General features: G+C 40.8%; 1 protein-coding gene across 1 annotated transcript; it reads right to left on the bottom strand.

Moving 5' to 3' along the window:
• Positions 1-5,780: 5,780 nt before the first annotated feature.
• Positions 5,781-25,714, bottom strand: TTC39A (tetratricopeptide repeat domain 39A). The gene is made up of 18 exons (XM_053469844.1): positions 25,665-25,714; positions 19,920-20,024; positions 17,426-17,557; positions 16,806-16,882; positions 15,470-15,537; positions 14,353-14,417; positions 13,153-13,252; positions 12,818-12,883; positions 12,174-12,282; positions 11,879-11,946; positions 10,986-11,045; positions 10,520-10,681; positions 9,811-9,902; positions 8,541-8,661; positions 8,236-8,347; positions 7,764-7,878; positions 6,847-6,963; positions 5,781-5,946 (listed from the first exon to the last, which is right to left on the bottom strand). Exons 1-18 carry the CDS (start codon positions 25,685-25,687, stop codon positions 5,847-5,849), a joined length of 1,692 nt encoding a protein of 563 aa, XP_053325819.1. The 5' UTR covers positions 25,688-25,714; the 3' UTR covers positions 5,781-5,846.
• Between the last annotated feature and the right edge of the window lie 897 nt (positions 25,715-26,611).

Below are 26,611 nucleotides of genomic sequence, written 5' to 3'. Positions count from 1 at the left end.
CCGAATGGTATTAACCCTTGTTCATCTGTGTCTCACTGTCAACGGAAAACCAGGTCGGGTTTGCAGTTCTTCAGTGATGATTCCCAAGAACCACCTTACTTGCTCAGACATGACCTTCCCGTCGCTGCCCTCCGTCACGTAGTGGTCCGTTTTGTCGTTCCTAGTGGATTTGTGGGAGTCTGTGTCTATGTTTGGGTGGGCACTATAAAGCTTGCGTTAGATCTTCTCTCCAAAGACACGCGTTCTGGAATAATTTGATGGCCGTGCCGTGCAGCGGTATATTGCAGCATGTTGCTTTACGTGTGAACGGGAATGCTGCTATAAGCACAGAATGGCAGTCGTGGCGTCTGCCGTCTCCGCTCTGTGGACGTGTGTTAAACCTATTGTGATGTCTGTGAAGGGTCTACGTTTCCTTTCTAAAAGAAACCCACTCGGAGAAGACTATCCCAGACACGTGGGTCAAGGCACCGCTGTGCCAACGAAGTGCGTGACAAATTGTATCCTCTCCGGGGGTTTTACTATTCCCCTTTTAGAAACTGGCACACGAGTAGTTTTAACCCCTTTACTGCCAGCGATGCCTCTACCAGGGCTCCTGGACCACTCTTCACAGAGGAGGAAATCTTTGCACCTTTTATTATTATTCTAATTATTGATCTTCTTCTTCTTTCCATTGTAAATGGAATCCATGGCCTTAGGTCTCTGTAAACCGAACATTGTTTTTGCAGGACAGGCTCCTCACCCGAGCACCGTTTGCGTATGAAGTGAAGTCAGAGGGCTTTGTTGTCCATGCTGATAAAAATCGATGTTTCAGCTTGAACCGTCAAGCAACCACGAACTGCTTTGTATAAATGTGTGTGCCGCGCAAGAAAACCTGAAACGATGCGTATTTGTGTGTGCACAGCCCTTCTACGCCCGTGCAACGAGATGAAGGCACGTCGGGCTCCGGGCGGAGGGGTTACCATTTATTTTATGTCAATATAATCACTACAGTATGTTATTTTTATGGTTTGTTTTTATTTTTTTTGTTGTCTAAACGCAATCTGTATTTCCATCAGCCCTTTAAGTTGGTTCTGCTAGTTCGGCACCAGATTAAAGCTGTGTATTCCTGAGGTTTACGACGTTTGGTTGCGTTGTTCTTAAAAACGCCAGCTGCTTCCGGATTGCCCCGCACCCTTCCAGCAGACGTAGAGAGACCTACGAGTAACGTGAGCTGATACCGTCATAAAATAGCTACCTGCGAGGGGGGTAATTCCCTGTGTGAGCAAATAAAATGCATGGATGACCCTCGCAACTGTGGCAGACACTTGTGGTCCCTCATTGCCAGCTTCATGATGAATTAAGTGATCCCATTGAACGTCTGCTTCATAAGGGGAAGGGGTTAGCCCTGTATAATGCATGGATGATAACATTTCCATAAGGTCGCCTTACAGATTGACTTATGCAGGGTTGGCTTGGTCCTTCTTGCTTGAAGAACATCTCCATTGTGTCCGTTGCCAGATAAGCATCATCCCTCTCAACGGAGCAAGAAATATTATAAGCCTAAACTGTGTGTTTTTATCTATAAAACATGACATCAGAATACAGTATGATGGCGTTATTATTATTATTATTATTGGTTTATATAGCACCATCATATTCTGCAGCGTTGTACAATGGGTAAAAAGGACATAAGTTGTAATAAACAACTATTTGACTTCCAGAATCAGGTGAGGAGGACCCTGCTCAACCAGCTGTTTCGTTTTAGATGGCACATGGGTATTAAAATATTTTGTGTTCTTAGTCCCGTCCTGTTCTATACTTTTGAGTTAAAAATGTTAAATAGAAAATGTTTTTAAGGCCCAAAAATGTTTTTAATGTAAAATATTGAATTATCCACCCTTTGAAAGCCAGACGGTTTCTCCTTAAAGCGCTGGTCTTAGTCGTTAGGACTCGTGAGCTTTGCTGGTGCCGTAGACGGTGTCTATGCCAGTGGCGCGGATGGAGTCTGCTGGTATCCTTACTGGGTGCAGCTGGATGGGGGGGAATGTTCATGCGCGCACACAGTCCCCGTGAGACAGCTGCTGCTACCTACATTACCGAGTGATAAGTGATCAAAGCAATTGGCGTTTGGAAGATTAAACTTTTCCTGCTTATCGGACAGAGATGAGCGGACTGTGACGGCACACACGAAAGCTTTGAGATCCCAGTTACTCCAGTGACCCTTTTCTCAGAGGATTCACGATATAAACGGCGCATCGGTTTGATGATGGAAAATACCCTCAGTGCTTCCTGACATTAACGAGCAAACATTTCATCCATAACACCCCCTTTAAACCAAAACTACTGCTTTCCATATCTTGAGTTCAAACAGCGTGTAGATTTTATGATTGGGTAACTGGATAATCACTGGGCAGCTGATAAGGAATGACTTAAGAACATCTGGAGTGGATAATGATGTAATCTTAACGACAGATGTTAACAAACAGCGGTAATGAGTATCCGGTACATGTAAATATCACGCGTGTTAAGAACCAACTGTAATATTTACTTACATCAGAAAACCTGTTCTGGGTGACACGAGGGGTAAGTAACAGCGCGTTGTCACCGCATTCACTACATTTCTGAAATGCCCATCGCAGTAACGTGGCATGACTGGCACCTCATGCAGGGGTGTCCAACCTGCGGCCCTCCAGCTGCTGCAGGACTACATAATGCTCTTTCAGCTAAGGGACTGGCTGAGGAGTATGGGAGATGTAGTCCTGCAGCAGCTGGAGGGCCACAGGTTGGACACCCCTGGTTAAGTGAATAACCTATAGCCGATACGGTTTGCATACCTTTGGGCCAACAACAAGGCTTTAGCCAAATGCTGGGCTCAATGGCTGTAACCCAGCATCTAATTGTTTGTCGCCATCCTGAGCTAATGCGATTAACACGGAAAATAATCTACTGCAACAAACAAGGAGCTCCTTTGTAGAGCGAGACGCTCATCGTGAAAGGTCTCTAAGTTGTTTTTCGGTTCTGAAAATAGGAAGTTTATACCTTAATCTGCCGTGGATCAGAGGTGTTATTAATAAGAAAGGTGATAAAACATGAGGTAAAACAATGGTAGCCACAATGGTAGCCCAATGGATTCACGATTGCCATCCAGTCTTTGAGCATCTAAGATGTGAGAGCAAATCCTCGGCTACTCCAATAATTACAGTTGATGACGCTGTGCGTCGCAGCCGTGTATTGTGAACATACAATTAAACTTAAAAACTGTTCGGTTCCACATAATCCCTGATCCTAATATTTTAATATTATATTATTGTTGTATTTATTGATCCCGTAGTTATTTAAAAGCTCCCCCTGTTATTTTCTGTGGTGCTGTATCCAAAGTCCAAAGTAAAAAGATTTATTCCTTTTAATACAAGGAATAAAAATAATTATGTATAAACTAAGCAGTTTATAGTAACATTTTATCGAAAAATATATTAAGCAGTATAAATTGTTCTTTTTTGATCAGGCACCATAGGGCCCTAAACAACTGCTTACTATATTTAGGCAATTTAAATTGCAGTTTTACCTTTTTTTCTTTGTGAAAATAGCTTTACAGTAGAAAATAGTTTCTAGGTGTGGATTATGATGTACTGTTTGCTAAATCAAGACATATAGAGTCATGACAACATGCTGTGTCGGTCGACACTAGGGTTCCGATGCGGTCTTCGCTTTGGGATCATGGGACGAGAGCGAACATTTGCGTGAAATCCATCAGAGGTTGTGATGTTTGGTTTTCATTCCTGGGTTCAATGATGGCTGCACCTCTGATGTGATTTACAGGAGCACTAGGGGTAAAGAGCTGGGGGGGTCAGGTCAGATAAGTGGGGTTACCCACAACCCACAAACAAAAAAAGAAACTGAGAAATATGCACTTTATGTTTTATTCAAAGGGACTTTCTACTGTCAACAATACAAAAATACAAATTTCTCATTAAGAAGGATCAAGAGTCATATAAATGATTTTTTTTTAAAAAAAAAAACCCTCTTAAGATGCCCTGACCTTATTTTGGCAACAGATTTCACAACATAATGAAGAAAAGCAGCTTCCGTGGATCTGCTGGAAAATGTGACTTTTTAGGCTCTTCTGGTGATGAACGCTCAGGGCCTTGAGTCGGAGACACAGAGGACTCGTTCTGTTGACACTTCAGCTGTCCCAGGAATCGGTAAGCGGTAGCAAACCATCTTCACATCATGGTGGAGGACAAACGCTTGTCTTTCCATCACTCTAAGTTCCCAGTAATGGTCCCTTGTAAGCCTCCAGCTGTTGTTGAACTACAACCCCATCAACCTCAGCTCTTCTCTCTCACTCTTATTTGTATAGGATCCTCACCAGTTGAGGTTTCGTCCATGCTTTAGATGCCCAAGTCAACAATCTTCCCACGCCACTCACAATAAGGTACAAGAGTAAAAGGTTTTTCACTTTCTTACGTTAAATACAGGGGATGAAATAACACAAAGCAGTGAATACTCTTCATAATGCCCCAGTCTAACGAAGCCTGGCAATCAGAAAACAGCCCACATGCGCAGCTCAACTTGAGATACTAAATGTCAAGTGCATAGAAGACAGGCAACGTGGCTACACCAGGAAAGCAATGGCAATCTAGTTATCACACTGAACAGAACTAGGAAAACCCTTTTTTGGTATTTTTTTGTACTCTTAAAGCATCAGGTGCCTCCTGCTATGTAAGATTTGTGATCCTGAAATTCTTCTAGGAGAACCATGGATGTACATATATGACCAACGCTGTGCTTATCTCATTGAATCATTGAGAGAATACTGTTGGCATGAAGGACAAGTATCTATAAGAGGAACAGACACTTGAGATGGGCAAGCAGGTCCAGAGATGGCACAAGAAGGCTGTAACACTTGACCCGAATAGCACAGGGAAGGTGTTCTCCTCTGGCATGCATTTCCCTGAATGTGGCAGGTGTTTGGTTTGAGTCCCAGTCACCTTGTGCCTATATAAGAGACAGTTCCTGGGAGCCCAGGTTAGGAGCACTCCAGAAAACTTCCAAAGGGCGTACCGTTAATTCGGCCCCATTCCACCCATCCTTCAGCCAGTCTCGGAAAACACCAAGCCCATCTTTTTCTTGCCCTTCATGTATACCCTGCCTGCAAAGCATTTTATACTGTGCCAGAACACCTGTATTACTTAAGCCTCAAAGCACATGGCATGTACATCTGGCTCCTGATTTCACCCACCACATCTAGGATCTGCACTTAGTTATATGCCTTTATTTTATAAAACGTCCTGTTCTTAAAATGGGCATCTTTCATGAGTAAAGTAAGCAAATAGTATTTTTAAAGGTTAGTGGCTCTTTAGGCATAATTCCTGGTAATATAATAATAATAATTATTGTTACTTACTTGTTACTGCAGTGTGGGCACTTTGTTATATTACATTTGTATTTGAAATGTTTTGAATTTGGACAATTTTTAAATTGGCGAAAACCTTTTTTTTTTGTGTACATTTAACCATTTTTCTAATTTAACTAAAGTGCAGTTGGAGTTCACGCAATCTAAAGCCTCTACCTTTTTGGAATCTATTTTTTTTCCTTCTTTCAATATTTTCTCTGTAGGAAAAAGATGCTGACAAATTTCAAAATTAAATAACCTGTAAAAAGAGACGGGATTTACTGAAATCCCAAACTGCAGACTGCAGACCGGCTGGTCTTAAATTAAAAAACAATATTATGGTACCTGTTTCATGTACCCTGCCATCTGCAGCCTTAATATTGTTTTCAACGTATTTCAGACAGTCTCCATAATTGCCTCCTGGCCCCTTTATTTAAATAAATTAAGAAAAAATGGAATTCCTAGAGGAAAGTCAACTGCATCCATTGAGTGGAACAGATTTTGCTTGTAGAAGAGCGTCCTGTATCCTGAAATGTGTGCGGGATTCCATGGAGTAATTCTTGTAGTTGTGTCTAGAAAAGAGAATGTTTTTTTTTTTTTAAAAGGGACTGTTTGGCGTATCAAACAATTAGCTGAAAATGTTGCTTAAAGCAGCCAATCACATTGAAGTCAACTGGGCATTCATATTGGGGTTCTTTGGAAGTTGGAGCCAGCTGGAGGTGAGTATTTGAGCAAATGATACGTTTGGCCAAATGCATCTACTGCAAGGGACAGTACATGTTGGTGTGAAACTTTAAAGTGTTAACAAAGAAACCCTTAACTTAAAAGCAAAAATAATGCAGATGCATAATCCCCTCTCGCCAACAACATGAAGGGCCCACCCTGATGGGTTATTCATGTTCAGGGGTGGGTGGGCCAGAAGAGGCTCGAGATGGGCTCAGTACCAGTGTCTGGCTCTGCCTTGCTTGTGAGGAGCGCAAGCCGGAGCCAAACCTGCCACCTCTAACCACCCAGGACTTCATCTACAGCTCATCTACAAGAAGAATTTACACGTTAGCCTGGGGGAAGCCCAGCCAAAAAGCCCAATAAGACAGGATCCCGAAACACATTCGGCTCACAGCTTGCTCTGTTGAGGACACTTTGGCCTGCATAGAACTGCTTTGAAACCCCACAAAATGAGCACAGAACTGACCCAGTGAAGGTGTAATGCTATCTTATCACAATGTTACTCTAGACACCCAGTGGTGAAAAGTGGAATTGCAAGTAAACATTCAAAAATAATATACAATAACTGCTTCATTCTGATATGATTCTGCAAGCAGGACCCCTCCTTATATCTGCTTTTTTCGGAATACCGCTAATGTCAAAACCCTCTATTACACAGTGCTGAGTAAGCCGTATTTTAAAATGAAGGTTAAAATAAAATAATAACATTTGTATCTGTCACGCTTCTCCCCTAAGCCCGCACTCACTTTGCGGTTTCCAGCAGCTTGGTCGCCTCTTCCCTCTTGTCCTGTTGTAGGTAAAGCAGAGCAAGCTCCAGGAGGGCGTTTGGGGCCAAATAATGATCATATTTAATCTTCTTTTCACTGTAAAACAATTGCATAACATGTTTCTACATTGGAAGGGGTGCAGTGTCTGGGACATGATATAAGTAAGTCACATTATGATTTTTTGGCAGTTTCCACAATTCCCAAAATGTATTTGACTGATTTGATGTGGGTTTTTCCGATGGCCGCCTTTATATCACACAATCATAGCTAACATCTGGCATTATACTGGACCAGACTGGAATGTGAGCTTGCGCTGGCCTTACAAGCCAGTGCTTGAGCCTTTTAGGCTTCCTAGCCCAAAGCCAAGCATTGGAGGCCAATTGCCGCATTATTTCTACAAGTATACACTTTGATTATGAGAGGCCGCTTAAGTTTCCAAAATTGGCAGAAATGTGGGAGCGCACATAACTGCGCGCATGGAATCAAAAAGTGATGCATCTTATCTGCATGTCTGCACCTAGAACCCATTGGGTTTGGAAACTGCATGTTGTTAAATTGGAGCAGGACTGTTTTGAGACATACCCATAGTGGTACATATATCATTTTATTTATTGCTCTACTCCGCATGGTGAGAGAGAGCTTTTCTCACTTTTCGATTATATTGCTAACACTTTGTTGAATTAAATCCTTTACCCATATGACTAATTGGCAACACAAAAATGCCCTCATTAAAGAAAAAAACCATATACAAAATAAGTGTGATTTAGATAGTTTGCTACTATGGAATCTTAACACTCTTTCAACGTCTCATGAAATGGTCACCGCGTTGGGCAGCCCTGACTTGGACTCGCGGTTCTTAGAGCGGTTATCCTGAGTTTGTGGTTGTGAGCACTCACTTTGTGTGTATGTATTTGAAACATTCTTTTGCTTCGTCTTCTCGACCGAGATACTTCAAGCAAAGGCCTTTAAGCAGCTTCACCACACAGTGATCGTCCATCCTGAAATCACTGGCTGCAGAAAAAAAAGCACACAGAACGTTGGCTTCCTAAACGCTGCGGGCTGGAAGAAGAATTCTCACTATCGGGACCATCGTTACTTTAGATTTATCGAAGCGCTTTCATATAGGTATACGATCTCTTTGTGTCCCCAATCCTGACCCAATTCTACATTAAAATCTCACGAGTTACTCATGTAAACACATCATGTAAAAACCGAATTCTATCTAAAATGGGAAAAAAAGGGGACCGTGTAGAACCAGCCCTGGTAACCGTACAATGCCCACATTATTATTATTATTATTATTATTATTATTATTATTCCAGTACATCCCAAAAATGAGTGCTTGCCTTAAACTACATCACTTGCTACCTGCGGCTCCTTCCAGAGCTTCTTCTGCCCGGACCAGAGTCTCCAGCATGGCCTCAGTCAGATCCCTCTGCTTTCCAATCACAGCATATCCATTCCAGATATACATCATCTCCTGTGCGTTTCAAACATTAAAACACATGAATTCCATGTCATTAACCATGTATTGTACCAGTCAATCAGCCCATTCATCATTTTCTGCTGCGCAAACAGAAAAGAGTAAAATCCACCTTTAGTTTCTAAGTCATCACCACTACAATTTAAGGAAATAACTTGTCATTTTAATGACGGGCCGTGTATGTTCGTACCAGGGGAGGGACCGGTAGAGGGACATGATTCTGGGGCAGGTATCTTCGAGACTTTCTGATTGCAAATTTCTCAGTGGGGAGCGATTTCCCAGCGATCTTGAGTTTCAAACTTGGAACCTGCCTGGAAATGGAAAACAGATGAATGATTTCTATGTTTCTGATACTTTTAGAACCACTTTAGATTGTAAGCTCAGAAGAGGAGGGCCCTTTTCTCCTTCTGTTCCACTATGTCTTAATGCGTGTTAATGTTATTGTTAGTTTCAAAATTATTGTTAATTTTTACTCAGTTGTAGTAGAAACCTGCTGGTGCACAATAAATAACTGTACCATCATTTCACAAAACTTATGTGGTTTATATTTATAAAACAAAAAAAAATATTTGGGTTTGTTCAAACTAAAAAAAACCTCATGTCTTAAGTAGAAGCCTATTTTTTTTCCTGTTTTACCTCCCAATTCTGTTTTTTTTCTGCAAAATTGCATTAGAGACGGATAATAAAATTGTTGACCAACAGCGACCTCTTGTGGACGTTTGACGAATTGAAAGCTACTTTAGAAACCATTTCTTACATATATTTTAGATGTATTCACTTAATTTGTACAAAAGCAATCTAAAGAAAAGCAACACATTAAAACTTTTCTTACCTACTGTTACAGGGGCTGCTTTGTTTAAATATCTATAACTGTGCATTGTATACTAAATAAAATGCAGGTAGTGTTTATCAAGTATGATTATTGTAGGAAATTAAAGGTCCTGACAATGCCTTTTGTGCAATTCACATCTGAAAACATATAAACCTGAATAATTTAAATATTGAACATTAAATTTAATATTATATTTAGTACAAATAATTAGATTCATTATTGTTTAAACTCAAATGTAAAAAAACAGTAAAAATAACAAAAAAATTGTATTATTATTATTATTCATTGCCGTTATTATTGTGCAAAACTGAACAAGTTAAATATATAACATATACATAAGAAAGATCCATTACACTTGCAGACACAACTGGAGTTGAGGACAATGCCTGGAAGCTTTCAAGCTAGCCTTATGACTCTATCACACAAAGTTCCTGGCAAGAATGGTGGGCTTCTAAGGGACCACTTGTGAGTTTACATTATAGTGCATGGCAAATGAGACAAAAGGAGCGGTGATTACTGCCAGTTTTTGGGAACTGTAACATTCCCTTGTGCCCCAGCAATAACACACAGGTCAGGGCCAGAAGGACAAAGGTCTATTACAAAGATGAGCTTCTATGGACTCACATACCTAAAGAGCTTCACTTCGTCATCTCCAAAGGGTTTACAGTCCTGTCCCTCAAACATACTGAGATAGGCAGCTTTCATGTAAGTATATGTAGCCTGTAATACAAACATCACAAGTTATTAGAACTGCCGGTATATACGGGGGTAGCCGCCTGCTCTAAATCTTCAAACAAAAAAAAGTATGAATCTCTTGATTGGAAACAATTGCCACATTTAGTTGAATTTGACACTCTTTTGGGGTCAAAACAGAGGGAAATACAAATAATATTCTATATTTGGGTGTAGGAATTCATACTTGGATCATCTGGGATGTTGCTTAATCTGAGATATAAATTAGGGGCGGGAGTGATCTAACAAAACGTACCAATGTACAAATATACAAATAAGGAGGAAACTTAGAATTCCACTTATTGAAGCCATGAAAATTCAGAATGAATGAGCCGCATTAAGGTTATCCTAGGATGGGCTGAGATGGGGGTGCAGCACTTGGGTGTTCTCTGATGCCTCATCACTATTTGTACCTCGTTAGAGCGGCTCAAATCCTTACTCTTGCTCATTTTTCCTGCTTCTAACACATCAAATGTGAGGACGAAACATTCACTCGCTGCCTTATATATCCCACCGACAGGAGCCATAATAATAAGATTATCGGTGTTATTCACCTGCCATTGGTCATAATGTTATGGCTGACCGGCGTATATAAATCTGCATACCTTTGACCACGAGTTCTCCTTGCTGAGGAGGTCGGCGTAGAAGTAAGCCATCTTCCACTGCTGCTTGTATGTGAAGCACCACATCAGCTGCCAGTAACACATGTGGTGGAACTGCTTCCAGCTCTGCTGAGCCTCGCAGCACTCCTCAAAACGACTAATGGCCTGGAATGGGGAAAAGGTTATTATTAGCCGGACAATCCGTAACAATGATCCCCATCCTTTTTGTTATGCGACATGACCAATTCTCATACAGACTTCATCATAACTGCATTCGCATGAGAAGAGGGACACATAGGCTCTACTCCCAGACTAGACATACATTTCATATACAAGGCATGCAGAACACAAACGGCTTCACCGTGTATATACGAATAGAAAACCAAAGAATCTCTCCGAAGTCTCCGTGCCTTTACAACCCTCTCCTAATACACAGCCCCGTGACACATTGGCAGGTTGATTTTCTTACCGCGTCAATATTGCCTTTAATTTCTTCAATTCTTCCCGCAAAAAATAAAAATATGGCTCCCTAGAGAGAAAAAAGCATATATATGGTGTTGGTATTGTGCCTTTAATGAACAGTTTATTCATGTAGATCGTCTGCTATTATTTCCCTTCTGCTTCTCTCCATACCCGGGAGCTCTCAGCGCTTCTGCTCCGATCTCAGGGTGAAGAGCTAACACTTCGGGAGTGGAACTGACTCTTTCATACCCTACATTAGTCTGATGATACTGAATACTCATCATTACTGCTTCTGCTACTAATATGTCATGGTTGATATGCCTGTCTGGATGCATCTTACTCAATTAAGTACATCTTTTAATATTGCCAAGCTTTCCATGAGTCATTTCATTCATTTGATGAGTTGCTATGTACAATCTGCATGATTAAGGGTTAATATTAACCCTTAGGCCCGTCTTATTTAGAAAGTTCCCAGGTTCCCATGCTTATCTCCTCTGATGCCCGTTTAAAATGATTAATAAATCACTTGTATTTATTTTCCCAAATATTGATACTGGCTCAGACAGAAGAGTGCATTCACCAAGAGCTTGGCACACGTACAATATCATGTTAATTCATCCTCAACATCAATACTCCCAGCTGGAGAAACGGGTCATGTGATATCACATGCCTCTTTTAATTGGTGCGGCTGCATCATGTGACTCCATGCGCCAACATGTACAAGTTATGAGTGATAACCCCATGGTGGTAGACAATGTATGGTGCCAAGGCAGGGACGGGGAAGTCATTTTTTTTTTTTAAAGATAAAGATTAATTCTGGATGATAACGTTGTCTCAGCGGATTATCTATCTCAAAAGTCATAGGATAGTCAGCTAAAGGGTAACCATAACATGAGATACCTTGGGGTAACGGTTCAGATACGGTTGAAGCAACTTTTCAGCTTCTTCAATGTTTCCTTTACCGGTCCCTAGAAGTAAAAAAACAAAATAATAGATGCAGGAGTCACAAATTATTATTATTATTTTTTTATATACGCAGCGCTTCTTACAATACATATATTCAAGGGGTATGACAAGACGAGAATTGACAGACCCTAATGACCGATACATTAGGTGGAGAGAGCCCGGCTCGCAAGCTTACAATCTTGAAGTTCCCTTGATTATGACTGCAAGTGATCGCACGAGTGTCACTCACCCAACACAAAGCTCAGGAACGTGTGATAACACAGAAGAAGCAGAGTGCAGAGCAGGGCTCGGAAACTGAGAGCCGTGGCCCCTTCCTGCAGCTGCGTCAGCCCGTACTCCTGGGGAAAAGAAACCCACCGTAAGAATAGAGCCATTTTTTATGGGGTACACTTTACTGAGGGGGTGGTAGATGAGTGGAACAGCCACCCAACAGACATAATGGCAGACTAGGTGGGCCAAACGCTTCTTATCTGTCATCTATGTTTCAGTCCGGGCTGTCAATCAGCATCAATCTCTCTCAAATTTTTTTCTGGGAACACTTGTCATGTGACACAAAAGCTGGCACCAATACCTTGTTGCCATAGAGACAAAAAAGTTTATGTATTGCATTTATGTCATTAAACATTTATTCAGAGGAACAACACCCTTAAGCCAAAACAGCACCAGAATTGTAAGTTGGTGGTCCCCAATATGTTGACTTTTAATAAGATTTAAATTTACAAATCAATCAGATCATCGCCATTGCTTGTGAAGTGTGATTTTAACAGGATTTTAACCTTGTAGTTTAAATTACATCCGTAGTAACGGTGTAGTAAGCCCCCGCATTCTCAGCCTGTCCTCCGGAAAGGTCAGCTCCATAATTTCTTTTCTTACCTTGTTTCCAGAGAAGCCGACAAACTCCAAGAGCCGCAGTATCCTGGTGGGCAGCATCGATAATGTCTGAATAATGGGGGCACAAGTGTGAGACACATACAGAGGGAGGCAATTAGAACATAAGCACACACATGCACACACGCACACACACGCACGCACACACACGCACATACACGCACACACACGCACATACATGCACACTGTTGTCTTGATCTTGCTAAATCTCTTCTGCGAATGAATGAACTTCGCTGACCCATGCATACACTTCCAATGGGCTTTGAGAGCTCATGAAGCAAAAATTCCAGGGATCATGTATGTTGGATGTCGCCACTTACCAGGTTAAACGCCCCAACGCCCAACTTCACTCCACCCTCAAAGTGACAGTGACTCTCTCCCTTCACATAGCTGGCACACTTCTGCAGGGTGTCAAGTTCTCTAGGAAAGTACACAAGAACAGGGATCAGCCATTGTTTATTGATTCATTTCCGCCTGAAGTGATATAACAGGATGATTCTTCTTAGAGATAATAAACTCAATGATGATATCTGCATATATGTGTTCTAATTTACACCATTACATGTATCTAAATCTCTGTCATACATCTCACGTGGCCATATAAATAAATAATAATAATACTAGCCATATACTTATGGGTATTAACCTAGCATTAGGAAAACCTGGCTTAATCCCATTTTGTTCCAATAATCTTCCTGTATCTGTAGACCTGGAGGCCGCCATGTTGTCAGTCATATGATATTTGGGGCGACTTTTCCTGCTTAAACACCACACTGACCTGATTCCTCTTGGCAGTGTTTATGAAGTCTGTTTCTCCATAAACTTCCATTAGTCAGAGTGTCCGACTGGGTGATTAAGACTCAGCTATTCTATAATTTACCACAAGACAGTATTATAAGGAGTCAGGATGCTTGTCTTCTGCATTAGGCTAGGATAACAGAGCTAGAACACATATAAATGGATGGTTTTTTAGCACATAATAAACTTTTTTTTCTTTCAAAAAGGATATTTTTGAAAACTAAAGGGAAAAAAACCTGACCACTGAGATTGAAGAATTTTGCGAGGAACACATTTTTTAATGTTGCCATCTTGGTTTCTATCCAAAAAAGGTTCATTACACAAAGAGTCTGTAACAGCTGCATAGAATGCATTTATAGGGCACTTCAAATAGAAAACATACACACAAAAGCTTTATTTTAGTTTTTTTTCCCTTTAAAATGATATTTCTAACAAATACTGAAACAGGTATGCAATCCAGTAACTGTTAAAAATACAAAGTTACCCAATCCAAAAAATACTTTTTAAAACTTTAAGTGTCATTTCGAGCTTCCATCGAGAAAATGCTCAAGGGAATGAATGGAATAAAAATCACTTCCCCCGGGTTACTGAAATTCCCAGACGATAATTACAAACATATATATTCCAAAAAATGTGATTTTATCTGTATGTTCTACAATTGTATAAACTCTTCCAAGGCTACGTGTCAGTCTGGAGACCGGGGCGTTCCAGAATCCACTCACTTGTATGTCTGATAGCTGTTTCTGACCTTGATCCCACCCTTGATAAAACTGACCATGTTTTCGTCCTGCAGTAATATGAAAAACAGTGTTACCCTTATTTACTCGAGAATAAATATGGTTTTTTGTTATATTTTCATAGCAAGTTTATCATTAACGAAAAATGAGCATTTGGCGGCAGAAACCTTCGGAGTATTACGGCCACTGACCTTTTTGTACCTATGAGTACATTTAAAACTGTATTTATTGATGACAGGCAACAACCAGTAAAATAACCATTTTTTTGGGACACAGTAATATAGATACCCCAAACATTACAAAATAACACAGGATATACAAAATTATTCGATGGAAATGTAAATTTTTTTACATAAAATACTTAATTATTTGTAAGGATGCAAGATATAAAAAACATACAATGAAAATGTAATTTTTTTTAAAATATTTAACTATTTCTCATTTCTCTATTTTTACACCTTGACTTGATAGATACAGAAAGAAGCCTTAGCAGATACCTTTGGAAACCAATGAATTAACCAAAAAGGCACACGGAGAATATATATATATATATATAAGTACTTTTATTGACATGTAACGGCTGCACGCTGTGGCATTAGCTCTGTTGAAATCATTCTATTATTTTTTTTTTTTTTTTTTATTAAAAATGTTCTGCCTCAGTAGATATTTTTTTTTACTAACTCGGTTATCAGTGACCCCAGAAATGTTAGCTTTCCAGTCAAAGCAGACGCTACAATATTATATACTGTATATTAAGAGCCTGCTTAGGGCCCTCATTGATCCAGGGGCCCGCTTGGAGAACGAGGAAGCAGCGAGACGGCAATATCACTTGAATCACTATCATGTATCTTTTCCTTAAACGGTGCCCAAAATCAAATCGAATTATCTTTTTTAAATCAGACTCTTTTAAAAAATCTATAGCAATCTTCAAACTGAGCCACCTGTAACAAATCTATACTGGAATAACTAAAGATAATTTAGGTAATTCGTTTATTATTATTATTTTACTAGTTCTAGTTTTACTAAAACCTTCCTTTATCTCACAAATATCTCTCAAATATTAACATATATCTCTCTCTATATATATATATATATATCAGACCTGCAGGAAAGTGAGGGCAGCCCTCTGGAGTAGACACTCAGCATAGCAAACCTCAGCGTGAATTTCCTCTGGGGATAGAACACACAGGAATATCAGTGATTAATGGCGTTTACACATAATGTTATTAGAGGTTTTTTTCATATGATATGAATATATTTTCCAGTTTAATACATTAATAACAGCGCTGGCAGTAAGGATACGTTTGTGTGTTTTTGTCTTAAAAACATACGGTTTATATAAATATATAAAATTACAACAAATCATAAATCTCATGGCCATGCCACAGGCTGTTGGTGCCGTAGACAAACTATGACGTTGGCACCTTTCCCCAATTCCCCTTAATTAACAATTAACGGTATTTAACATGAATGGGCTTACAGAAAAGACCCCAACATTCCCACCCAAGACAGGATGACCACCTCGGTGCTGATTTAAAAGACACTAATACTTCTCACATATGACTGACCAGCACAGTGCTGCCCCCTGCAGTATGCGGGATGTATTCATTCACGGAAGGGAACCAATTACCCAGTTATACATCCCACATACTCCAGGGGGCAGCTTTTTACCTGTACTGGTCAGCAAGATGTATAAATGATACGTGTCCTGGAAATATAGCAGATGGGGTTACCCTACTGCCCAGGTTATCACTGCTGCCGTTTTTAAAATACCCAGTAATCCCATTCACTCTATTTTATTACCTAGGAAGATATAATGCACTTCCCGGCAGCTGTCTTCACACAATCAAAGGCCTAATATATAGAAAACAAATCTAGCACAAATCCCTGAAAAAGGGTTTTCTAACATAAATATATACACTGTATTAATATATATATGTATATGTTTTGAGTTTAAGTAAATAAAAATACTGCTTTGTAAGATAAAAATAGCAAAGAACAGAGCACTGGTCTCTTCCTATAGACAAAAAAATAGTTATAACCTACGTAATTCTACGTTATGTTATTGTTTGTATACATAAATGAGAGTTTGTGTGTCTTAACATGAGATATGTGGAACCGAAGTGCTGTTTTTCACACGGGGAAGCAATATCCTGTTACCCTGGCCAGTAGTGTCTATTTCTAATACTTTCTCACAGAGTGCTCATAACAGTAAGTACTGCTGGAAATTGCTTCCCCCAGATCTGATCGTAATGATCACAAGTATTTTCCAATATCTTTTATGTTAAGCTATAGACGTTTTTTTTTTTTTTTTTGTGGCTGCTAAATATTATTTGATTACAGAAGATAAAATTGGCTACAAAAAAAGTAAAACAAAACATCAGACATTTATATTTACCAAAAAATAGTTTCTATTTAAATAGTAAATAGACAGGTACCTTCAGTGAACTGATCAAGACTTTGTCCGTGAACTAAATTGTTGAAAGAATCTGCGACGGTGGATTTCTTCCTATATCTGATGAAACGGCGTAAAACAAACGTGTCAGAATGAATGTTTAAACACTGAACACAAAACATACAAAGGGGGGAAAAATAAACAGGATCGCAAACAGGACCAGGAGACAGAGGGAGGGCCGAAGTTCCAGGAGCTACGGATTTGTCCCCCCCTCCCAAATGTTGTTTTTAAAATCGATACTATAATGAAACAAAAGAAGCTGCATTAGCCCAAGAGAAAATGAGCTATTCTATAGGTAGACACTGGGACAAAAGGTATTGAAGAGCATGACAAGTTATGTATATATAGATATGATATATATAGATAGCCTGTAGTATCTTAGATGTAGGTGATCACTTTTTGTGGCGGACATATTTACAGAACGGGCTGAAGTGTCATATAACCTTCAAGACCTCAGCAGTCCCGTCCTTGGATCCCATTGCTGATTGAATACAGTTGAGGAAGGGTCTTCATGTCTATAAACATGCTAGCTAATAAAACTGGAGAACTGAATAAGGGACAAGTCTTTCGAGCCGTGATAAGGGGACTCTTCCCTGCATTTACCGCTGGCAGACAGCCTGAGCCTCTTTCATGGTATTTCCTGCATTTAAAATGTCCTGAGGGTCAAATGTCATCATCGCCTGCATCTCCAACATGGTGGCATACGTGAGAGCGTGGTACATGCTGTCCTTACACCTGTGTTTAGAACGAGAGATTATACAATAAGTATACAGTATGATAGTGGTAGCGGTAATGTGCATTGTACTATACGATATGGGGCAATCTTTATATGATCTAGATATGTTCTAGATAGTTGGACTGGCTCGGGTTGCACCCTGGATAACCAAGACAAGCTAATAATTATGCAACCGTATTAAAGTATTTTAGCAGTTTTTGTTCTGCGAGCCATTGTTATCCAGCTATGTGGAATCGGCAGCCACGCACACTCTGCTTCCTTCTTTAACATACTTTCCTTAGCGAGTGTGGTTTGAAAACATTGTCATTATTTGGTGAGTGCATGTGATCCGTGCACCGGGTGCCAAGTGTGTTCATCGTATATCCCACGTTCTCTACATTCAGTGGGGATTAAACCAGTGTAGGGAGGAGGTAGGAGACACGGCTGTACATTTCAGGCATAGATTTGGGTAAATTAACTACAAAACGCAACTGGGAGTGTGACCCATGAGTCAGAAAAAAACAAATCTTTGGGCTAAACAAAGGTTGAAAATAATGGAACAATCAAACCTCCATCAATATTTGGCTTTGTACTGCCCTATAGATAATATTACGCCATCACTGTGACATGTGACAGCGCGTGAAATATTCTAATGTGCTATTTCTGTTCTTTCCATTTTAACGTGACTGTTATTGCTATACCGTACGTTAAATAAATGGTAGCCATGTGTCTTTGAATGGTGTTTATTGAACCTTGTTGGTTAGTCATCATCTGAAGCAAATAATTATTCCGATATGATAACCATGTAATTTCCTTTTGACCGAAACCCTTATCTCCCGCTTGCCTGTTTACTGCAATCATTGCATAGATGAACTTATTACATGCCACACATATTAATACTTAATGAGCATTAATAAGACTGCCTACAAAGTAAAGAAGTCCCATCTCCAAATAAGTTATTTCAAGTTCACGTAAACATCATGAAACAGTCCTATATGTGTGACATCGTATACTTTAGTCCTTGATATTTGGAAAAATGGCCTTCGGTACCAAAGGACTAGCAAACAGCTGTCAAGCCCAGCAGGCTGATAAATGGATCCATGTGGGATATTCCTGCCGTAACCTTCAGGCAGATGCTCAGTCAGGGTCATCGTAAATTCATTATCTGAGGCTCCAGTTATAGCAGAGGTTTAAAACACGGGTGAATATATCCAGATAACCAGTGATCAGCCAAAGGGGTAAGAATCACGACACCCCACGTAAAGATCATTGCTCTTATACAGTTAGGGTAATCATTAATCACACACAAGAAGTTATGAATCGATCAAAATGCCCGTAGAATGCCTAGAAAAGTAATGATTAGTATATCGAGCGAAGTGGGGGTCACTATTCCTTAGACCCCCAAAGGTAAGAGTGACTTATAGTTATTTAACGATCATCGTCTATGTTCCAAGCCCACAGCCACTAGATTGCATGATGTATCACGTTAAGTAAGCCTCCCACTTCTTGATTTGATCAGATCCATAATAAGGAGTTATTAATGTTCTTTTGGAATTTATTTTGTTAGAATTCAAAACAACACAACAAAGATAATTGATAACTGATGTACAGCTTGTCATTCTCCAAACATCAGCTCTAATGGAAATGGAAATGGATCTCAACCAGGCTCTGAAGCCCCAATAAATGATGAGGTAAAACAGCCATTTTATGCTTAAATTCCCTCCTCAACAGCCCAAAAAACCCCAGAAAATGTCTCTGAATTAGACAGTCCCTGGATAATAATAACTTAAGGTAAACTGGGAAGAGACAGCAAAGAAAGTACACTAGAACACAAAGGGAACAATGAATTAGATGGACAGGTTTGGAGTGATATAGTATCAGAGTATCAGAGTACCAGGAGCAGGAATCCATACCTATGTAGGGTCAGGCTGGAGATGGTTAAGCGTCCCTGGCACTTGGCCAGTAACCGCCAAAGAACATACGTGCAAGGCTGTGCATATCTAGTCAGTGGACACGCACCACTACACCAATCTGCTGCTGGAGAGGCAGTATTGGTAAGTATCTATCAACCACCAGCCTATTAGATATTTGCCCCATGAGCCAAATGGCCAGTCCAGGCCTGTCAGTCACCCTTCGACACCCAAATCCAACTGCCCCCTTTTCCTTCCCTGATGTCCCTCGTTTCAAGGAGCTCAGAATGTTTCTTGGGTTTAAGTGAATCCTGGCCCTAAAAGTCAATATTACATTGGCTTGTGTATATGAAATGAATGAATGTTCTTGGAAAGTTCTGAAAAACTCTTGGTAAAGCCCTGCCCGTAGCCATGCCAACCAGCAAAACACCCCCCAAAAAATACCCCACTCGGTAGTAAATTGGATTCTTACTTTGCCTGAAGGTGACAGAGGGCCTCCTCGAAGTTGTTGTTGAGGAACATGTCCAGAGCGCTCATACACTCAGAGAGAGAGCTCTTCAAGTCCAATTTCAGCTCCCTGGAGAAAAACAGAAGTCCTTCAGAAATCTCATTGCAACTAATGATATAAACACAGATGGTATTTATGGAATGAAATCATTTGTACAACATTTGTAACGCTCCCGACCTTAGTCATAAAATTTAGCCAGAACTGAACACCTTATTTTCAAAACAGAAAACTAAAGATGACCTAAAAGACATAAGGAAAGGTCCAACGTGTCAGAATCTATAAGCAATACATTGGCCGAATTGACATTACATTTATTTTTGTATTTAGCGCAGATTCCATAATGTAATAGCAGAAACAGCTATTTTTGGACTCCCGTTATCTTTATTTTTTTTTCTTGTTAGAAGTACAAGCTAACCGGCATCGCGGGAAGACACGCAGTCAGAGACACGCAGTCACACGCCACTGACACATCACACACCTTTTACAGTGGTCCACAGACACAATAAGTTCTCCGCTCCCTTACACATTCCGCACGGGCCGCTCGGGGGTGTGCGATGTCTGCTGTGCTGGAAGCACTTTTTGTCTCCAGGGCAGTTAGGGCAGTTATTGTTTGCACCAAACCCTCAGGTAGTGCGACTCCTGCCTGATGTATACCGGTAGGCCTGAATGAGGTTGATAGCGGAGAAAGCACTACTTGTCCGAAGTATATTCTGGCGTAACATGACTAGGACTAGAGCAGCAGGTCTAGAGAGGCAACGGCTTATTTGCCCCGTAATGGGGGATTGGTTACCCTATTGTGATAATTATGCAATGAACCATTACGGCGATCGGATATCTCCTTTTGTAAAGTGATATATTTACAGTCGGCACTGTCCTAAGCCTGTCACAGGGCAGCGCCACCTGCCACTCTCTCTGCCCCGCTGTCCTTACTTCTGGGCGTCTTATGACATTTTACGGCCTCACACTTTTAAAGGAAATGTGGTCCAGAAGAAAACCATGGAGAACCGTGCCCATTGAGTAGTGACGTTGTAGGTAACCTGGGGTTCTCTGTAACACGGCAGAGAGGCTGCCGCTCTAGGCCTAGGCCACCTCAGAACACGTCTATGGGCGTATTACCAGACCATTAATACCATGGAGGTCGAAGACTAGACAGCACAGCGTTTATTGTATATTAAACCCAGTGTGACATAATGGAGCATCAGAATATGATGTCATATCATACCACTCAGCATAGAGTATTGTGGCCCCGGAGGTAAGTGGTGGGGAAGTTTTGGTCAAATACTTGACGTGTGGAAGGAGGTAACTAAAGGAAGTAAACTAAACAACCTCGGCTGGCAAACCATTTTTGCCTCTCTGAAGCCTGAAAAAAATGTACATTATTGCCCCGTGTGAGAAACCTGAATGCCAACTCCAACATGCTTTAAAAAATAAAATTTTGGTGACTAGACTTCTTTTAGGAATGTAGTACAATTAGATTTGATATAAAATTTCAAAAAGGTAGGAGTCATAAATTATGAGACTTAAAGGTGCTGTTCCACCTACTCTTCTGAATTGGACACTTTGTCAACTAAATGCAGCAATAGAAGCATCATCCCTAATATTGCTGAATGGCCAATTATTTCCTGGAAGGGAAAACCCTTTAATCTCATTCGTAATTTTTGAGAGGAAAACTTAATTATCAGATGACACAACGTCAGACACTGATTGCCATCGTAACTGGACAAGCTTCTGAGAAGCAGGCAATAATAAAATCACAGATCTGCTAACGTGTTATTTGGTTAACATATTGGAGAGCTCAGTCAATGCTTTGTCCAAGAGTAACATCACCTTTCTCTTATCTGTGACGTATCCTGGTGTAGACCGACTAGGCAGGTCCATGGGGGGCAGATTGCCCTCTTTTCAGTTACTCTCTTGAGCGATCAGGACCCCCAGTGTGCGCTCTATGGGCTGGTTACAGGGGAGACCTCGCCGACAGGGCCATTTACACTATGGAGGCTCTGCCAGGACACAGCACTGTCTCTTATAGCTCTGAACATTAACTAAAATAGCCAAGAAGAGCAGCTGATAAATCCCACAATTTATATTAAATTCTGATTGACTTCTTGGTGTTTTCATCCAATCAGCAGACATCTAGAATCACAATCATTGACCAGAAAATGCATAGGCCCATAGGCATCCATGGTTAGATGGATATTTCATAAAAACATAATTGTTCCTTTAAGCGTTAGGGTAAACAGGAAGCACCTCCGATTGTCCTGACTTGACACACGCCCATGGACCTTTAAAAATGGCGTTTGGTGGCACACCACATGGATGACTGCAAACAGCTGTGGCAGGTGTAAGTGTGGGAACTAAGCAGGTGTGCCCCGTATCATACCAGCCGGGAAAACACATCTCTGCCAGGTACATTGTCGCTCCTACGACGACTGCTCCGTGTCTTATTTACCTCCAATAAACAAGCAGTCATCAGACTGCCTGCCCCGGGTGTTACACGGTGTCTTTGGTTTATTACTCGGCAGGCAGTCTCCACTTTAGAGGAACAGATCGAGTATTACCAGTAACCTAGGACGCAATAAGTCCAGCGTGTTCAAACTCTCATACCTGTTCTCCTCTATTACCCACATAAAGTTCTCCAAAACCAGTTTAGCCAGTTTGACAATAAATTCTATCTGCGCTGTGTGGTGGATTTTAACACCAGAGAGAAATAGGATAATGTTACTGGGCTACTGTCATGTGGCAATTATTTTATTCCTGCCCTTGGTAAACACAATGCAGTATAGATATATATATATATAAAAAAATCCAGTTTACTGATCTCTGGAGCGGCTCCTTCGTGGAAATGTCACAAAGGGGATGTGTTACGCTGATGCAATCAAGATCTGTTCTTTCCACCTTTCCAGGGAGACAGTATAATTTTGGCCAAGCATGATCATTTATGGTTGCACAATAGGTGGCAATGAAAAGATGGCCAACACACGTATAAGACATTATAAATTAAAATGTATACGTTGCCTTGTAAAACTGAAACAAGCAACATACCATTCAATTATGCTTAATTATCGAGATCCTATTGAATGTCCAGCAATAGCTGGAAGAACTCAGATTTCTTATCCATGCCTAGAGAGCAAATCTTGGACATGGTCCTCCCATTCCATGATATAAAAGAATACCAAGGCATCAAGGAATAGCCTATAATATGTCACCAAGACTGGTTTGGTATAATTAGGGCGGATTTTGTTTTACGTCATCACCCAGACATTATAACCTATAGAGCAGGGCTTATGTAGCAATTCATGTTGCGGAGCTCATATAGTACAGTGCATAGTGCGGACATTTAATATTGTAGAGCATGGTCACAAATATCACGATGCATATTAAGCAATTCATTCATTCACAACTTCAGAGTTCTCCCAAGCAAGGCAATGTAATCCTCAAAAGAATAAGCCCAATACCAGAATTATGAGCCAGTGAATTATAGGCATAAATATTAACAGAGACTCCAACCTTTCGAAAGGCGTTATTTATGTGCCCGGGAAATATAGCTTTTACTTCTAGATCAATCAAACACATTCAAAATCTATAACTTTCATCCCGCTCAGAGATGAGGATAATCTCAATGGCTCATGCAGAAAATTCAGAAAGTAATACATATTTTCAGCAATATTTACATTTTAATATTTATCACACAATAAAAATTGAAATTTCCAAAAGATGAATTTAGTCCATTACAGATTTTGTAATCTTTACTAGAATACATTAACAGTTTCATGTTTCTAATATACAGAGTGAACCCATTCTATACTAATTTCCATCTGATGCCTGCTGGTGAATCAGAGTCATCGTAATCCTATGAGACATTAATGATTCTGTCAGCAAAAAAGAATACCAAGTACTGTTATTCCTCCCCATGACCCAATTCCACAAAAGTTCTGGAGCTGCTCAAACTAAATGATTCAGCTCCCACTTTCTTGAATTTCAATAACTGACTACAACTGTTAAAGCAAAAGTCTTACAATGTATCATATAAAATATTGTTAAACTTTTGCTGTATTGTTACATTGTCTCAACATCATAATGCCACATCTAGCACTAATTTAGCAAGAATTGGGATGATTAGAGATTGCTTTAGTTTTTTATTCTTCCGTACGGACGTGTGCCCAGGGGTTTTTCTGCAGGTACCCATCAAGTGTTAACGGGAAGTTTTAGCATTGAAGAAAACGTATCCACAGCCCTGGAGGCGGCCATTGTTGTCAGTCATGTGACATTTTGGTTGACTTTTCCCGATCAAGCACCACACCGGGCTGATTCTTTATGGCAATGCTAATGAAGTCTGTACCTCCATAGACTTTCATTGCTCAGAAGATGAGGCTAGGTGGTTAAGACTGAGCCATTCTGTCATTTAGCACAGGCGGTATGATAAGGAGTCATGGTGTTGTTCTGAGTAAAATTACATATGGCTCATATACTGTAGCCTTAAAAGAATTATTAAACTGTTTTGTAAATGGCGTAACTTAACATTTTTGAAGACTCATTGTTAATGTTATAATGCGATCAAATCATTAAAGTACAGAGACTTCTTTAACCTGCCAGGTACTGGAGGATGGACTAACAAAAGCTACCCCTACCATATAATGTACAGGGCAACCATCCCCATTGAGATTCTTTTTGTAACTTGTTGATGAGCCACCTTCTGATTTTTTGGATCTTGGATACAACTCTCATAATGCTCAGCCAGCAAACTACAAACAGTCCACTGCAGATGGCACCCCAGATCATGGCCAACTGCTTAAATTCTGGCTTATCCTAATGGTGTTTGCAGTCCTTTAGAGCTGGAACATGATGGGAGTTGTAAGCCAACCAACCTAGAATACCAATTACTTAGTGTAGATGACGTAACACAAGCAGGTATGATAACAGAAGAAGGGGTTAATTCTTAGCTGTGCCCAGGATGCCCCTGGTATCAGTATTTACTCCAGGGTGACAGCTGCATGTTCCCTAAATGTGACACCCAGGTAATTGCTGTGTTACAGAGACAGCCACTAAACATATGTTACTGATCGTTCACAGACAAATGCTACTTTCCTTTGTTCCTTTGCATTGTGTAAAGGAGATACAAACACAAGCGTCAGAGGGTTAAACAAACACTAGTGATCCTGTGCACTACTAAAAAAAGAAATCATTTCACAGCTACCTGCAGCAAGATGAATCATATATATATATATATACCAGAGAGAATGGGAAACAGAACAAAAAACCTGTTCTTTAACCCTTACAGAGAGAGCAAAACCATTGAAAAATGGTTAAATCATGGAGGGGGGTCAGTGCTATAGTCTATCAGCTGATTGGAGAATACTGACCAGAAGAGCTTACAATCTGTAGGAAAGAACGCACCTCTTCAATAAAACATTATTTCAAATGTAAAATAACAATTTCATCTGATCCGATCACATGCTCTGAATAGGCAGAAAAGGTGACAGCTCTGCCCTGCTGCCCCATTAACCCTTTGAGAGTTTAGGGGTTGGGGCATGCTCTCTTCTGTCTGATCTTTCATGGTGTAAAGTATCATAATTCAGGAAACACACAAAACAAACCCAAAAATGCCCAGGGGGGGGACTGAACTGCTCAGTTCAGGGCTTAACCCTAGGGTCCCCGATGTGTCACCCACCCCAGAGCCCCTGTGAGAGGTGATGATGCTTTTGGGGGACTCACCCTTCCCCTGTGTCTCTGGACATGTTGAGCTGTCGCTGGGAGCTGTGCAGTGGGCAGGGAGAGCCCAGACACACAGTGCAGATAATGTGCAGATAATGTGTGACAGTCTCGGGCTGGGCTGGGCTCTCTCTGCCCTCCCAGAACTCTCTCATTGGGAGTTACCTACTAGACAGCCTTTGGACGTGTCTGCTAACGTCAACCTGTAACATTCTTTCCACCCACACTCGATTGTAAGCTCTTTGGGGCAATAGCATAGGTCAGGCTGCCAGATTATTATTTTTTAATCAGGGGCGTTACAGATTAAGATTACAGATAGAACATTCAACATCCTAATCTCATGCAAAGAGCTGGAGACTGCTGGTGAGACTGCTGGGAGACTGCTGGTGAGACTGCTGGGAGACTGCTGGTGAGACTGCTGGTGAGACTGCTGGTGAGACTGCTGGTGAGACTGCTGCAGAGACTCTCATCACATTATTACTCTCAGCATTCTGTATTAGCAAGACCTGTCCCAGAGGCAGGGTGGGCTTTAAATCCTTGGTCACCCATGGGGTAAAATAAAAGTGATGCCTCCCTGTAGAAATAATGTTACAAATGTTTAAATCACTTGCCTTATTCCAATTCAGGCTCAGGTCTTGAACCTCAGAATTTGTAGGGTTCAATGAGTAGATTTTCAGGACGGGTCATCTGGCACACCAGGCAAATGGCCAGTGGGCCACTAACCCCTAGGGCTCCATGCGCATCCGATCTGCTGCTGCGGCACAGTGTGCAGCCACCGGCTGGATGTGCCCGGCCGTAACGTGCGCCCTCTCATATCCAGCCGTCAGCAGCCTCAATGTGCCAGGGCTGCCTCATCATCCTCAGCCGGGGATGCGGGTGCCTTAATTCAGTATAGCTTTACCGTCTCATAAGTAATGGTTTCCTTAGAAACAGTCAGTATATGTAATCTT

This window comes from Spea bombifrons, chromosome 6, assembly GCF_027358695.1.
Source record: "Spea bombifrons isolate aSpeBom1 chromosome 6, aSpeBom1.2.pri, whole genome shotgun sequence".
In the NCBI taxonomy this organism is placed as follows: domain Eukaryota; kingdom Metazoa; phylum Chordata; class Amphibia; order Anura; family Pelobatidae; genus Spea; species Spea bombifrons.
The sequence above is the reverse complement of the archived record's forward strand: the minus strand, read 5'-3'. Positions and strand labels throughout refer to the sequence as shown.

Coding starts and splice junctions, on each gene's coding strand:
- TTC39A (XM_053469844.1), bottom strand. CDS start 25,687: ATGTCCAGAGACACAGGGGAAGG. Junction 17,558..19,919: donor CTCTGTCACCTTCAGGCAAA/GTAAGAATCCAA, acceptor TTCTAAACACAG/GTGTAAGGACAGCATGTACC. Junction 5,947..6,846: donor AAGCTGCTGGAAACCGCAAA/GTGAGTGCGGGC, acceptor TCTCTTTTCTAG/ACACAACTACAAGAATTACT.